Here is a 16,029-nt window from a genome sequence, read left to right as displayed (position 1 = left end):
AATTGAAATATTAATTACGAAATTGAATTATTCTTTTTCGAATTTGAATTATTTTTTTTCGAATTAGAATTATTTTTGGTGTAATGCAATATTTGATAAATATTCAAAAAGTTGATATCAGAGGTTTTGCTTTATTCGAGCGGTCATATCAATTTCTCCATTGGCATTGAATAGAATTTTTTCTGTTTAAAAAGCAAAAATTCTATCAAATACTCCAGATCGACAAAATGTTCCGCTTTTATTAACTTTTATTTATCTTTAAAAAGTGATCATGCATTCTCTTTCTTGATTAACATTTCTGGCGTTCTTCTGGGGAGAGCGTCTCAGAAAACATTAACATTGACGCACAAACAAAAAATTTGATGTGCTATGACATTACAAGAAGAAGTAGAAAAACAAGTGAATGAATATTGTAAGTGTTTCCAAAAAAAATATATTGAATAATAAGTGCAGGCTGATGACACAATTAATGGGCTTCAAATTCATAAGTCTTTAATTTCTTGAGAACAGTGCTTCCTTCACTTTCTTGTTTCAATATTCTCTCCTTTGTTCTGTCTGTTCAGCACAGGATGATCACTTTCCATATGTTTAGTATTCTTTGTCTTCAAAACACACTTGTGTACTCAAACCCTCTGCTCTCGTTTTCTGATTCTGCCTCAATACCAATTGCATCAGTCATCGTCAGGACTGCTGCGCCTTCAGGAAACAATTCCACAAGGATACGCTTCATATTCGCAAGTGACAGTCTATCCCCAACATTCGATGACAAACACTGTTTCGCCATCGATTTCAAACGAGATCCCTCAACTTTGCCCAAGTTTGGCCTTTCTCCGTTCACAATCTTCTGCCCTGCCACTTCTGCCTCATACTCTCCAAATGGAATCTCCAGTGTCAAACACTCCCACAGCATCATCCCAATCGAAAAAGCAACAGATTCTTTTGTTGCTCCCATCTTCTTGTTGATCAGCAGCTCAGGCGCCTTCCACCTCATGCACTCTTTTTTGAAGCTATCTTCATCCTCAAATGCTGATGAGGGTGGAGAGTCACTTTCATCGTTATCACTTGCAGATGTCGCAACTGTTGATGATGAAATGGATGATGAGTCTGAATCATCATCTGACAACAAGTCAGAGTGCATCACAATACAAATCACCATGTGTTCGGAGAACAAAACTATGTGAGGACTCAGATTGGCAAGTGACTGAAGAGGATTTTCCATTTCATCAAACGAGTGGAGTGCCAGATTAGCCACCCAGAACAGGATCTGGGCAGCTGTCTGCTCCCTCTCCTGAAGAGTGCCTATCGCCATCTCCTTCTTCTCATTCCTTCCATGCAGCAACATGAACAGCGAATCCCGCAGATCCACAATCAGCTTCTCATGAGGTGATGAGCAGGCCATTGCATCCACAAGATTCGACATCGATGAGGTGGTCGGGCACAGATCCTCCCCTCGAACAAATGTTGAATCTGAATCAGTTGTCGAGGTGGATGAAATGGATGGTGATGGAGTTCTCTTCCTTATCTCTTCTTCCTCCTTCTCATCCACTTTCTCCAACATCCATTGAGGAATCTTATCGGAGTCCCTCCCCAAAATGTATTCTGTTGAGTCACTCTCAGCCAGCAAATACTCTTCAGATTCTGAATGCACCATCTCCTTTCCATTTATTCTCTTCTTCATCCTCTCTTCATTTTTCTTCTCTGCCTCTCTTTCTGCTCTCCTCCACTGCTCCTCTGGTGACATCTCCATCGTCACCATCTCAAACGCCTTCGGATCCTTTCTGATGTTGTCATTCACAATCTCCTTGTATTTTTTCGCTTCATTCTTCGCCCTCCTCCACCGAGCAACAAAAATCACAAATCCTATGAGAACAATCAAAAGAATGACTGCCATAATTATCACAATCAACAACCAATAAGATTTCCCTTCTTTTCCTCCTTCAACAATTATTTCATCTCCTTTGACCTTTGGTTCTGTTTTGTTCTTCAGTATCTGTGCAGAAGTGGAAACCAATGACTTTTCAAACAAAATCATCACAGACACCTCTGTTTCGTCTGCAATCGTTGAAATATTTTCTGATGGAACTCTTCCAATCACTTCTGCTTCTGAAACAAAACTGTCTTCCTCAAAAGGATAGGTCTCAACCAACTCCACATCTCCTGTTTTGAATATCAATCTGAATGACAAGTCACATGGCACAAAAAGAGATCCCTTGAATTTGATAAAAATGTTGCTTCCATTTTCATTCACAGAAACATCTTCCAGTCTGGGAATGAAGAAAGGCGATAGCCTTTCTCCTGCTATTCCACTGAGAGAACATCCATCATTCAAGATCCAAAACGAAGAATTGAGCATCAGTCCATCTCCACCTTTCAAGCTGGAAATGGTCAGTGAAGCAGAATCTGAACAAATGATGTTTCGACGAAGAGAGGGATATTTTTCTATGAAAGGATTGTTGTTTAAAAACTCTCCTTTCTCAATCGTCACATCGCCAGCGGATAATGATAATCCACCTTGTGAAGAATTCAATATTGTCGCATCCTTCATCACCATTGATGTATTCGTTGAATGGACAAGCGATCCATTCCATTCGCATATTTCTTTAAAATCATTATTTCTTTCTCTTTCACTTTCTTTTGTCAGAATTCCTTCAAGCTCACACATGTGCATCGAAACATCAGTCATATTGTCAAGTTCCATAATGCTTCCTTTATCAGAGCGAGAAACGCAGTTGGAACACGAACAATTGGAAAGAACTGCATGAGCGGATGATGAAGATGCTGAGAAAACAGAAGCTCCTTCTGAGTTTCTTGAGCAGTTATTGAATGATGAATCAACAAGAGTAATTGTTTCCCAAGTTTTTTCGTTTATAGAAATGATACAACCTCCAGACAACTTCACTCCACCAGCAGATATTCCATTGAATACAACACTTCCACATTTTCCAATCTCAAATATATCTGTTGTTGATTCGATTTGTTTCAGTTTAACATTTGTAATATCTATCTCATCTCCATTCAGCAAAAATGAAGGCTTCTTGAATGAAAGCATTGATATTGAGCAGTTGTCAACATGAAGAATTCCATTTTCGATGCTCAACAATGTTGAATTGAGAACAACAGATTCAATATTTTCTGATTCCAAAATCGAAGAAAAGTCAACAGATGAAAGAGAAAGTTGTCCGCTGGTTTCATGAATAATTGAATTGCCTGAATAAGAAAATAACTGATCAAAATTGAATTTCAAACTTTCAAATCGAACTTTCTCTGATGTTGTGATTAGACTTCCCTCGTTGGTTATTGTTGAAGTCAGATACACTAAAGCAGTTGAGGGAGATTGCAATGAGCGTATGATCACATTCAAAGCACTGCTTTCTCCATTGATGATAGTCTCTTCTGAGATCAGCAGTTGAGAATATGTTGAAGGAATTATATGCTGAACTCCCGTATCCAATGATTGACATGGTGCATTGAACTCTCCACATTGCTTGCTGTCTGCGCGATTGTCTGCAACTGAAGAAACAAATATCGTCTCGCTCTGGTATTTCACAACCCTCATCAGAAGATCTTCTTCATTTAAAAACGAGTCTGTTGCGCAGCCCCATAAGGCCAGATCTTTCACAAACGGTGCTCTGAAATCCAGTAAGAATTGCTCATCAACTATTTGTGTGTCAATTGAGTGGCATCTCACATATACATCCCTCCCTCTCAATGCAGAATTATCTCTGAACGTGATATTCGACAGCACAAAGTTTAGAGGCTGATCTACTGTCGAGGTGCATTCCAGAAACAGCCACCCACCTCTTCCTGTGGATGAGCAGAAGCATTCAGAAATCGTGCAAAATGAGCAATCAAAACTTCCTCCCTCATTCAACACATAAAACATCCCTCCTCCCTTTCCACACTTCAACCCTCCACACTTCTTCATCGTTGTGTTTCGAATCACCATTTTCATTGGCTCATCATTTGCATTTCGAATGATCGAGATGTTTTCTGTTGTGTCTTGGGTAACTTCTTCAAACAAACTCCACTCAATATTAATGTTTTTTTCTCCTTCATTGCTCCCTCTCTTCTCTCCAGCAGATCCCTTTGATATGCTCAATCCACTTACCCCATCCAGCTCAATATTCTTCATCGTCAGATTTTTGATGTTCAACATTGTTGAAGAAAACACAGAAATAACATCCTGTGAAAAGCAGAGTGATTGCATTGAGACAACTTCCAACACAACTGTCCCTCCATCTGCCTTGATCAACCCATAGCTGATTATTTCTTCTCCGCTTTCTTCATTTTTTGTGAATGAACAGTCCTTCACAGTCAACAATCCATTGCTTGAACAAACGTGCAGCAAAGTCTTAGCTCCGCTTGCGAATGAAGATGGAACTACAAAGTTTATCAGTTCGAAATTTGTACTTCCAGAAATCTTCATTCCTGCTCCTTCTGCTCCTTTAAGTGATGAGAGACATTCCAAAGAGCACATTTCTTCATCATCCGATTTCACTGATATTCCACTGAGATCTACACATTTTTGAATAATTCCTTTTCCAATGATGTTAATATTCCTTTCATTTCCTTCAAGTATTCGCTCCAATGAATAATCAATTGATTGACAAGGATAATCTGAGAATCCGCATGCTCCCGTATCTCTTCCTATGTCTCCAATAAATATCTCTGAACCAAATGCTCTCCAAAAATATACCAGTGGAATAGCATTCGTTGTATCACTTCCATCAAAGCCTCTCATTGAATTCAATGAAATATCATCCAGATTCTCAGATACAAACGGAAGTGAGTCATTTGTGATGCTCTTTGTCAAGTTGAATGATTCAACAAAAAGATCATTTCCATATTTCGCAGTATTTGGTTTGTCTGCATCGAAAATGGGCGATGATATCACAAAAGAAGAACCATCATCAATCAGCTTCAATGCCATCCCCCCACCAAATCCAATCTTCCCTTCTTCAGCTGGTGCTGTGCATCCTGTGAATGTGCATGAAACAGTATTCATTTGAATTTTCCCTTTCAACTGAGCATTGATAGCTCCTCCTCTGCTTCCATCAGCCTGCACAGAGCATTCATCAAAATAACATTCTTCAATATTTATTTGTGTGTTCGTATTTTCATCAACGATGTTATCAATGTTGATACAGCCTCCACTTCCAGCTGCTCTTTCAATTTCTGTGAAACGGCAGTTTGTCATGTTCAACCATTTGGTGTTCATCAATTCATCCCTTGTGCAACTTCCAGACAAAGAGATCAACGGATTTCCATTCAAGACAATTGATAAAGCTGAGAATTTGTCGATTGTCAAAATTCCTGATTCAACAGACAAGAACAGAAATGTCAATTCTAATGATGGATTTTGAAAAGAAAGAGAACACTGAGACAAAGTCATTGATGATGAAGGAGAAGAAATGAAAGTGGAGTGTGAAAAGAGAGAAGAAGGAAGAGAGAAGATGAGCTTTGACAAGACTGTTTCAACATAAGTTGTTACCATCACCGAATTGAATGTTTCACTTGAATCAGAGACTGTCCAACCACTTTGATCATCATTTCCTTTGATTTCATGTTTCTGTTCACCAAATGCCAATTCATCGCTCATCTGAATCATTCCACTCACAACAACTTTCTTTGTTCCTGATTGTCTTGTGAGTGAGTGCTTTATTGTCAAACAAGGGAAATGAACTATTCCACAATGTGAGTGATCGGATGCCTCGATGTTATTCACATATATTTCTTCTGGGGTGGGAAGGAGATAGATGCACAGAGGAATGGCAACACTGTTGTTTCCATTGTCATATCCTCTCACCTTGTTAGCAGTATTTGATGATGCCGTAACGCATTTGATTTTTTGTGACTTTGCAGTTTCTTCCAGATTGGGTGAAATTACAAAGATATCATTTCCCCATTTGGCAGCGTTTGTTCCGAATGAAGAGGAAATCAAGAAATCTGGATTTTCAGTCAATAATCGAAGAAGGATTCCTCCCCCAAGACCATTGGATGTTAAACAAAAGCATCCATCAAAAGATCCATCATTCACTTTCACTTCATTTCCATTCCCTGCACACAGCATCATCGATCCTCCATTTTCTGAATTTGTGCTTCCGCATCCAAAAAATGAACAAGAATTCAGATCGATGTTTGCCTTGTCATTGGAAAACGATATGACAGATGCTCCGCTTGTTGTTCTTTCTATTTCATTAAAAGTGCATTCTGAAAGAGTCAATGAAATTTCATTTGCTGAAGAATGTGAAAACAACGAGGTTGTTGAGATTGTCTTTGCCCAGTTCACATTTTCCATTTGAAATATGCCACCATGAACGTTTATCAGTTCTGTTGAAAAAGCTGTTTCTGAAGTTTGCCCACTTCCTGTTGACATGTTCAATCTGCTAATATGCATCTCTCCTGTTCCACTTACCTCAAATAGCCTTGAATCTCTGTTATTTGCATGTGCCGAGTCATGCACAAGAACAAAGTCCCTAGCAGTCAACGTTCCTGTTGAGACTGAAAAAAGAGACAATCCAGCTGCCTCTAAATTTGTCCGCATTGTCGAACTCAAATCGCTTTGGCCATATATTGTGAAAGAATTGATGTTGCAGTCCACATTCATGGTTTCTGTGATCGTTCCTGTGAGTATCTCTATATCAGTTACAAATACTGGAATCAGCTGTGTGAGACAGCGGCTGATGGTGCAGCAAGGATGGCTTTCATCCCGTCCGCATGCATATGTATCAATGGCATTGGGTTCTGTTTGCACCGAGGAGACAAATCTGACTTTTCCGAAATCATTTCGAAGCCATTCGCTTTTATCAACAACTGAATTGTATTTTGTGCTCACTCTGTTTCCTGTTTGCCTTGTTGAAAAGCATGAGGAATCAATGTTGTTTAATGTTGAATTTTGGAGAGCAATATCATGACCCCCTGCAACGCATGTATTGTTGTGGAAAAAGCAATAGTAAAGTAATATTCCATTATTTTTCTCATTTATCACCTGTGCAACAGCTCCTCCTCCGCACATTGAATAGCAATTGCGAAACAGGCAGTTTGAAATAATAACTTTATCCGTCGGAATCCAATGCATTATTGCACCTCCAGCACCATGAGCTGATCCATTGCAACGACTGTTGTCAAAAATTGTATTAATTATGCATTCTTTCTGGATCAAGGTTTTTGTTTGACGAATGCATACTGCTCCTCCATCATCACCTGAAGAACAATTTTGCAAGGAGCAATTATTAACCTTTGACTGTTTGTTAATACTCTCTGCCATAATTCCTCCACCACCATATTCCGAGGTTGCCGCTGCAGAACATTGAGTCAATGTTGTGTGTAGTACAAAGCATTCAGCGATATTCAATGCATATATTCCTCCGCCTCTTGTTGAAGAAGCGTTGCATCTCAAAAAGGAAGAGTTCTCAACAGAAAGGATTGCATTTGCATTGTCGTGAATAAAAAGAGCACCTCCTTGTGGTGCTGTGCAATCAGTCCATTCACACAATGAAAAGGATTGGCTATCTGTCAAATTCATTTGTCCTTTTTTCTCAAGTGCATTCATTTCTCTTTTCCCGAAATTTATTGATGTGTTTTTGCAGACAAATTTCTCTGAAGAATATGACCCACTCGAAGTCCCTCCTTCAAAGGCATTCACGCACGAATAAATAAGGCAGTTATCCATTGAATTTCGAAAACATGAATGTTCCACAATATAATCACCATTTGAGGTATATTTCATTGACATGTTTCTGAAGTCGCAGTTTGAAATCTCTTCACTTTTGCTCTTTCCACACAATAGGAAATAATCTGAAGCTGAAACAGCCAGATCTGCAACGATGGAATTTCTCAAAATGGCAGAATTTGAATCATCAGATGAAAAAGCAAGACTGGAAGGGCTGACATTCATTTGGGGGGTCAAACTCAGATTCACCATGTTGATTGACCCACTTTGCAAGTGAAAAGGAGATGCCGACTTTTGGTGGGAAATGCACAAATCCAGCATCACGCTTGATTTATCTGCGATAAGCATCAAAGGTGAAGAAGAATGTTCAAGTGCCACATTTTTCAGTCCAACTGTCGAATTGAAGAATTCAAAAAATGTGTTATTCACTGTAGATATTCTTGGTTGCAATGTTTTCTCTCCTGAAAATGAACTCTGCCGGAACAAATAATCATCATCGACTTTTGATTGAAATTGCGCATCGTTTGAGTTTCCTTGACCGAAATAAACACAATTCGTGAAAAACACAAAAATCCAAAAGAATACCTTTGTTCTCCAATGTGGCTGTTCCAGAGATATCTTGTGCTTCAAATGCCTTTCCAAGAATCAAACATGCAAAAAGGAACAAATGCATTCTCGAATGGAATGATAATCAATTTTGATTTGAAAATTTTTATTTTTTTCCAGATGATCAAATAGAAATAAATTATGGTTGTCAACACAATTGGAAAGAAAAAAGGATTTCTTTCAGCAATCATTTTGAGAGCATGTGAAAAACATCCGAGGCACTTTCAATGCAACGCCATTCCTTAGGTTACGATCAGCCATGAATCGGTATCTGCTGATGCAGATGACAATTTTTCACATCAAAAAATAAAAAATAAAAAGGATGAAGTTTTAAAAAAATGAACAATAATAAAAAAGAAAAGCAAAATCTGGGGATATGAAATATGCTCAAATCAATATATCACAAATAAAATAAGAACCAATCTTGCATCACTTGTGAATCAACAAAAAAATATTATTATTTCTGAATATTTTTGGTTTCTCAGAAAACGTTGAATTCTTCATGTTTGCAGCATTGATTGTATTGAACATAAAAAAAGAAACTCATCAAACAGAAATATCAGCCCAATAAAGGAACAAAAAGTTGAAACTTCTATTTCAAAGCACATACCCTCAAAAATTACTCTTTGAAAAGTGCTATTTCGAATTATCAAATGTCTCCTCTCCCAACACTATTAAATGGAGATTCCTTCTTCACCAGTTGTTCCAATCTTCACTGAAAACATAAGGTGGCAATCTTTCTTCATCGTTCTGTTTTTGTTGTTGCAAGTGTTCATCCACCTTCTCTTTCTTCTTCCTCTTCTCTCTTTTTCTCATCTTCTTTTCATTTGACCTTTCTCCTTTGGCTGATTTTTATTCTTTCCCTCAATCCTATTCCACAGTTTCTCTTCCTTTTCTCTCTCTCTCTCTCTCTCTCTCTCTCTCTCTCTCTCTCTCTCTCTCTCTCTCTCTCTCTCTTCCCTTCTCTATTTTCCTTATCATTCTTCCCAAGTGTCATAAATAAATACATCTTTTCCCTCCAACTGAAATCTTTTTTCTGCCCAAACCTCAAACTCCAAATCTCCTCTTCTTCAAAGAAGTCTTTTGGGGAGTGATTCATCATCGTCATCTCCTCCCTCAAACTTTCTCTTCATTTTCTCTCTTCTCCATTCTTTCTTTCACACTCTCTCCTATTTCACCTTGTCAAATCACTTCTCCAGCTTCTTCACCCAAAATATATAAATGCATTCTTCTCCTTTATTCATCCTCCCCTTTCTAACTCCTTCTGAATTCTTCTTTTTCATCCACTTTGGGAAGCATCCGATGTTTGACATTCAAAAATACCCATCTGTTTATTTTCTGCGAAATGAAACTTTTGAGAGAACGTTTGTGCTGATTGAGAGGAGATGTTTCGTGAAACCTTCTCTGCATATATTCTTGAAAAAAAAATAAAAAATAAAAATAAAAGCTTTTTATATTTTGTTATTACAATTCAAAAAATACATTTTCCAAAAAAAAAAATCAAAAAAAATAAAATAAATCAAAACGTTTTCTATTTTTTCAATTTTATAAATTATTCATCATTCAAAAAAATCATTTATTTGTGCAAACAAACACTTGCTCATTTTGTCCTTCTTCGTTTGCTAAGCACTCCCATTGCGAAATATCGACAATCCCATTTGACTCTTCTCCATTCTCAATCTCTTGTTCCTCGCTTTCAGTTCTTCATTTGCCCTGCCTCCATCTCTTTCTTCTTCCTCCAAATAACTCCATTCTTTCATTCTCTTTTCCTTCTTCTTCTTTTTCCTGTCTATCATCGCTCGCTTTCAATTCCTCCATAACGTTGTCATTTCTACTCATGCAAAGCCTTCCAATGCACAATCGTTCAACATCAGAGCCTTTTCTGATCAATTGTATGCCTTTGAATATAATCTGGAATGTCTTCAAAATGCCTCTTGTTGAAATACCTAAAAAGGAAAAGATAATGTGAAAGCGAATGGCACAGAATAAATGAATAAATTATTCAAACCTCACAACAAATGCAAAGTGGTTGATGTTCAACGACTGTTCCAAATTTTATTTTTCAATTCAAATCAGCCAATGCATTTTTGCATATGCAATAAAATAAAAATGAAAATGGCAGCAAGTTTAACAAAGAATGAAGGCTTTGATTGAATTGAATGTTATTTTTGTGAAACTGTCGAAATCAGCGTTATTCTTTTGGTTTCGCCTAGCAAGGCAAATAAATGCATAAACTATCAAGGGCATGTTGCACAAAAAATTGTGGAGCCTTCAAGTGCATCCTCGTCATCTAACTGAAAATTGCTGTGTTTTGTGGATGAAATGGATATATCTTCCATTGTTTGCAACAATTTGGTTCTGGCAAATAAAAGAGGGACTGTCATTGAACTAGGTGTTGGATGCTTTGTCATTCTTCCGAATACCGTTTGTTCGCGTCGTTGAGCTGCGTTTGTTGAATTATGATTTGATGATTTTCCTTCCTTTGAAAAAAAGCCCAAACTTCCAATCTTTTTGCTTTGCATCTCCATCACAAATAAAGAGTTAAATAATTTATACCCTTTCTTTTTCAATGCTTCTCTAAAAAAAGGTTTAATGAAGAATTTACAGTTGTCAAATCATCTATTATGGTTGAATGAAAGAAAAAATGAGATTTGACAATATATTAATACAATTTTATAAACTTAGTATTAAACATATATGAGTGACTATTTCTCTTCCATCATTTGACTAATTATGTCTTTCTTTTTCTTTTTTAAGGGATTATTCTAATTTCAAACGTTCCATGTTTATTTTCAAAAAATTTAAAACTTGAGGTTTCAATGTCTTCTGTGAAACGATTATTTCTCAATTCAAACTTGTTATAAAATAGTGATTTTGCCAATTGATGATTTTTGAATCTGTAATAATAAAAAAATTTTTATTATTTATTGGAGTAGAAATTGTTCTGAAAGAAACAGATTTGAAAGAATAGAAGAATTTGCAAAGTTCAATATTAAAATGTGAATGTGTAACATATGATGAGAATGAATAGTTTTTTATGAAATTTGAAAATGTTGTTGATTTCGTTCGGAATATTAATAACAATTTTTGGAATTATGTTTCTTTTTACAATAATTACTGTTTGAGAATTCACATTAGATATTGAAAAATGAACACTGAATAGTTTTAACTCCTTTCAAAGATAAATTTTTTCATGAATATGATCTCAAAACATCTTTGTTTTTGACAATTATCATGATCTTTGCTTTTGAACGATAAAAATCCTCTCCAAAGAAATAAAACTTATGAAAAACTTACAACTTCGAAAAAATAATCAAATAAAAACAAAACTCATTCAATTTTAAAATTTCCAGGCTTTCAAATCTGAAATTTCCAAAATAAAATAACAGAGGATTAGGAAAACAGGTTTGTAATTTCAGGGTTCATCGATTTTTGAGTTTCAAAGTGACAGGTATTTCAATTTCTTCAAACATTCACAAAATAATCAGAAATATTCGACGATAAACCATAATAATATCGTCTGAAAAGAAAATTAAATATTTCATAAAAGCTTATGATGATATCTTCGTATCCTTCTTCTTCCATTTTTTCAAAAGCCTTTCTTATTGTTGCTTTTCTTTTCGATTCTTCATTTTAATCAACCTCTTCTTCAACAATTCGATCAAAACAATATTAATAGAATTGCAAACAACTAATTGTTATTTCATCATTCAATGTCGATTGAGAAATCCTCTCCAAAACATCAAAAGCTCCTTCTTTCAAAAAGTCTTCAACTTTCACATAAAAAGATTCAAAAGCTTCTTTTAGCAGAATATTTATGCACCGCTCTCCTATTTCTTCGTAATTGTCCTTTGCGAATCGAAATACTTGAACAATGCTTCCAATAAGCTCGGCAAATTCATCATTCCACAATTTGCTTGAGGATAAGAAAACGACCAATGCTTGAAGCCACCTCAATAAAGCAATCTCTTCTTTCTTTTCCTTTCCTCTCACATCTTTTTTCCTTTTCCAATCAACACATTTCGACAACTCATCCAATTCTTTTCTTGCTTCTTCTGCTAAATGCAGCTCATTCACGATGACTTCTTCCAAATTTTCATTGAAGTATAATCTGTTTATAAAAAACTGCCAAGCAGACTGATAAGCAAGCTGAGTGAGGTTGTGTTGCACTTGATGATATTTGATGATCTCTTTGATCTCATTCAAATGCAGTTCTTGCTCAGGAAACTTATAAAGAGGCATAAGATACAATTTTTATGCAGTTTGATGAATAAACGCAAAAACCTGATGTTCTGCGATGCAACTCAAAGCCAGTAACGCAGTTTCAGCTTCTTTTTGAATCTCTCTGAATTTTTCTTTGTTCAAAGCAACTTTCAGAAGACAAGGCGCACGAATAGAAATCAATTTCGAAGAAAAGTTGTCGAAAAGCACAAGATAGCATTCACAGAGATCAACAAGAAAATAATCATCTTTTTCTTTCTTCTTTTTTTCATCAATAATCATCTTCTTAAATCTTCTGTTCAAAGAGGATTCTTCAAAGTAATCAATCCAAATTCTTTTCAGCACTTTGCAACATCCAATGTGCTTCAATAGCACAATTGCATTTACCAAAGTCAATTTCTTTTCTCTAATAATTTTGTGTATTTTGTTGCACGAATGAACCGTAAAAATAGTTTCAAATTCTTCTTTATCCATATCAACAATCAATTTATTCATTTCAAGGATTTTTTGCTTTTGTACATCTTCCTTGCATCTTTCAAGCTCAGAAAATATTTCTGAAAAAATAATAATTTTCATTATTATCAGAAAATTCGAACAAATACTCACAAACTCGAAAACTTCTCTATTCTTGACATCTCCAGAATTGCCCCAGTGCATTCATCAGCATTACATGAGCTCATTCTATTAATAGCAATAATTTTTCAAATTGTTCGAAATAATCCGTCACTTCACGAAATAAAAGACTAATAAAAATTTAGTTGCTTGCTTTGAAAAATTGAAACATAACGAACACAAAACCAATTGCCTTTCTTTGTAAGAATTAGTGTGAGAAAAAGAATGTTCACCGAAGCCAGTGATCTTGTGTTAAAAATGACAGAAAAGTGAACGATTTGTTTCTCTTTGATCAAACCAACATGAAATCATCATTATTCATTATTGGTTTTTCATTTTTTTCGCTTTGTTGAATAATTCTCATTTCAAATTGGTTTGGAGTTGAGCAAATTTATTGCACGGAAATAGAAATTGACTGAAGAGAGAATGAACGCAAAAAAGCAAATCCAACAAAAACGAAAAGAATTATTGATTTTTTTCACTTTGTGGATAAAGTGAAAGACATGAACACATATTATTGGTTGACTTGAAGGACTTGATTGGTTCCATTTTCTTGTCTGACATTTTTTTCCAAGATGACTCAAGAGAATATTGAAAATGAAGGAATTGATAAATCAATAATTATTTTGGATTGACGAGTTAAAGTGAAAATGGAACAAAATACAGAAATGCACTACAAACAAGTTTAGCATTGAAATGGGAAAATAATACAAAAATTCGAAGGATATCCACTTTCAAAGACGTTATGCTTCAGGATTCGTGGAGCAACAATGACTGAAACAAGCATTTTTATTTGAGGTTTATCAAATGACTTTAACACCTCAAAGTCATTTTATCTCAATCGAATGATGATTGAATGAGAAATGTAAAAAAAACAAGTTCGCCATTGGCTGCGTTCTGGAAGCACAAGAATTTAACAACATCTTCTATTTACCAAAAAATCAAGAAGAAATAAATCTGACAATTCATTTGCCGAACAAAAAGAATGAAGAGAGCAAAAGACTTTCTTATTCGAAATGAAAGAATTATTTTTGAAGCCGCACAGTCTTCTTTGAAAAAGCCAGAAATTCTTCTTTCAACTTCACAGGCCACATCTTGATGCAAGACCATTTAAAAAAAATGAAAAGATTTCCCTTTTGAGTTGTCTTCTCAATCCTTCTGTTTTGGAAACAGAGCAATCTTTTCAAGAAATCTCCACTTTTTTCACCGATTTCTCACCTCATTCTCTCAAAATGCTTAGTCTGCAGTATCGTTATCTTCAATCAGCTCGTTTTCTGCCTCTCATAACTTTCAACTTCTGCAAATGAACTGACAATCGTCTTATCCGCATCCACAACCACAACCATCTGCTTCCTTGTCAACATCGCCAGTCTGTATTCTTCTGTTGGAAACACCAACGCAAAGAAATAAAAAAGTTTCTCCTTGAATTCTACAGGTTTTGCAATGATTGAATGAAGCATTCATGTGCAACTTTATCTTTTTTTTTTCTTTTTCTTTTTCTTCTTCCAATGTTTTTCTTTCCTCGTCCGCAGCTGTCAGCCTCACTGCTTCTCCATTCCAGAGGCGGAGAAGCGAAGAGAAGAAGGCGGCAGGAGATGATCAGCCATCATCAGCACCTGCGATTGACCCTTCGGATGCATCTGCGGTGGCAGCGCTATACACATCGACCGGAGCGATGGACGATATCGAGAGGTGGCTGGGGTGTATGAAAATCAAAAGATTTCGTAACTGAGGGCAACAGACGCTGCGGGGATATGTTGTAGCGCTTCTGGCGGTGCTGTATGTGGATGTTGCGTGCGCGAACGATATGGCGCTTTCGGTGACGCTTTCAGTTCTGCTTGTGGCGTCACTTCCGTCTCTTGCAGCGTCGGTGGGGACGAAGTCGGGGAGCAAGCGGATCTTTGTTGTGGATGGGTGAAAGCGTTCCCGTCGATCTGCGATCTGTTTGACTAGACGCTGCTTCCGTTGGAGAAGTGCAATTAATGGTGAAGCTGGACGACGAAGTGGTAAGGCGAGGTGTTGCAGCGTGTTAAGCGGGGGAGATTGTGGAGAAGGGATTGAGGATTGAGGATTGAGGATGGAGAATGGAAGATGGAAGATGAAGTTCTGTCGCCTGAAGCGATTGCGCTGGAGGTGCTGGAGTAAGTATAAGAAGATGAAGCAGAAAAAGAAGAAAAAGAAAAAGAGGGAATATAGAGAGAATAGGAAGATGAGGAAGAAAACAACGAAGAAGAAGATAATGAAGATGAAGAAGAAACATTTAAAGATGCTTTTATTTTAATTTTATTTTGATATAGTGAGTTGAAAAAACTTTCAGCAGAAGATTCAAAGACAGTCCGTTTTCTATTCTGTGAAAAGATGTTAAATGAAAAATAAAAATTATGAGTTACAAAATACAATGAATTTTCTCAAACATTCACAAAATAATCAGAAAATTCCAACAGCAGTGTATGATAATGTCGTATGTTAAAAATATTTAATGTTTCATAAAAGCTGGTGATGATATCTTCGTATCCTTCTTCTTCCAGCTTTTCGAATATCTCCATGTTTGTTAATTTTCTTTTCACTTCTTCCTTTTCATCTTTATTCTTTTCTTTCAATCTTTCCGAAACATTCTCAAGGACTTTCAAGCAATCATACACAACATCATTATTTAACGTTGGTTGCTGCATTTCCTCCAAAACAGCATCAATTGCCCTGCCTTTCGGCAAGTCTTCAATTTTCACAACTCTATTTTCTGCTGCATTACTCAATGGATAAATGCATTGATTGCTAATATCGCTGTAATTTTCCTTCGCTGCTCGAAACACTTGAGCAATGTCGTTGATGAGCCCAACAAAATCTTCATTCCACAATCAAAACTGATAAAAATAAAATGTCAATGTTTTTATCCATCTCATCAAAATAAGCTCTTCTTT

General features: G+C 36.3%; 3 protein-coding genes across 3 annotated transcripts; all 3 read right to left on the bottom strand.

The window, feature by feature from the left end:
• Positions 1 to 267: 267 nt before the first annotated feature.
• On the bottom strand, positions 268 to 8,345 carry MONOS_5301 (uncharacterized protein; the record flags this gene model as incomplete). Its single annotated transcript, XM_067875437.1, has 2 exons — positions 268 to 8,205; positions 8,258 to 8,345. The coding sequence occupies 2 exons, from the start codon at positions 8,343 to 8,345 to the stop codon at positions 605 to 607; spliced, it is 7,689 nt and encodes a 2,562-aa protein (XP_067722620.1). The 3' UTR covers positions 268 to 604.
• A 1,803-nt stretch (positions 8,346 to 10,148) lies between these two features.
• Positions 10,149 to 10,806, bottom strand: MONOS_5300 (uncharacterized protein; the record flags this gene model as incomplete). The annotated part of the gene is made up of 3 exons (XM_067875436.1): positions 10,149 to 10,224; positions 10,287 to 10,321; positions 10,702 to 10,806. 3 exons carry the CDS (start codon positions 10,804 to 10,806, stop codon positions 10,149 to 10,151), a joined length of 216 nt encoding a protein of 71 aa, XP_067722619.1.
• A 1,144-nt stretch (positions 10,807 to 11,950) lies between these two features.
• MONOS_5299 (uncharacterized protein) lies at positions 11,951 to 13,179 on the bottom strand (the record flags this gene model as incomplete). Its single annotated transcript, XM_067875433.1, has 3 exons — positions 11,951 to 12,505; positions 12,563 to 13,053; positions 13,110 to 13,179. The coding sequence occupies 3 exons, from the start codon at positions 13,177 to 13,179 to the stop codon at positions 11,951 to 11,953; spliced, it is 1,116 nt and encodes a 371-aa protein (XP_067722618.1).
• Positions 13,180 to 16,029: the final 2,850 nt, after the last annotated feature.

Source organism: Monocercomonoides exilis, assembly GCF_001643675.1.
Source record: "Monocercomonoides exilis strain PA203 chromosome Unknown scaffold41-876177, whole genome shotgun sequence".
Lineage (NCBI taxonomy): Eukaryota > Preaxostyla > Oxymonadida > Polymastigidae > Monocercomonoides > Monocercomonoides exilis.
Note: the sequence above shows the minus strand (reverse complement) of the source record. Positions and strands in the feature narration are given on the sequence as shown.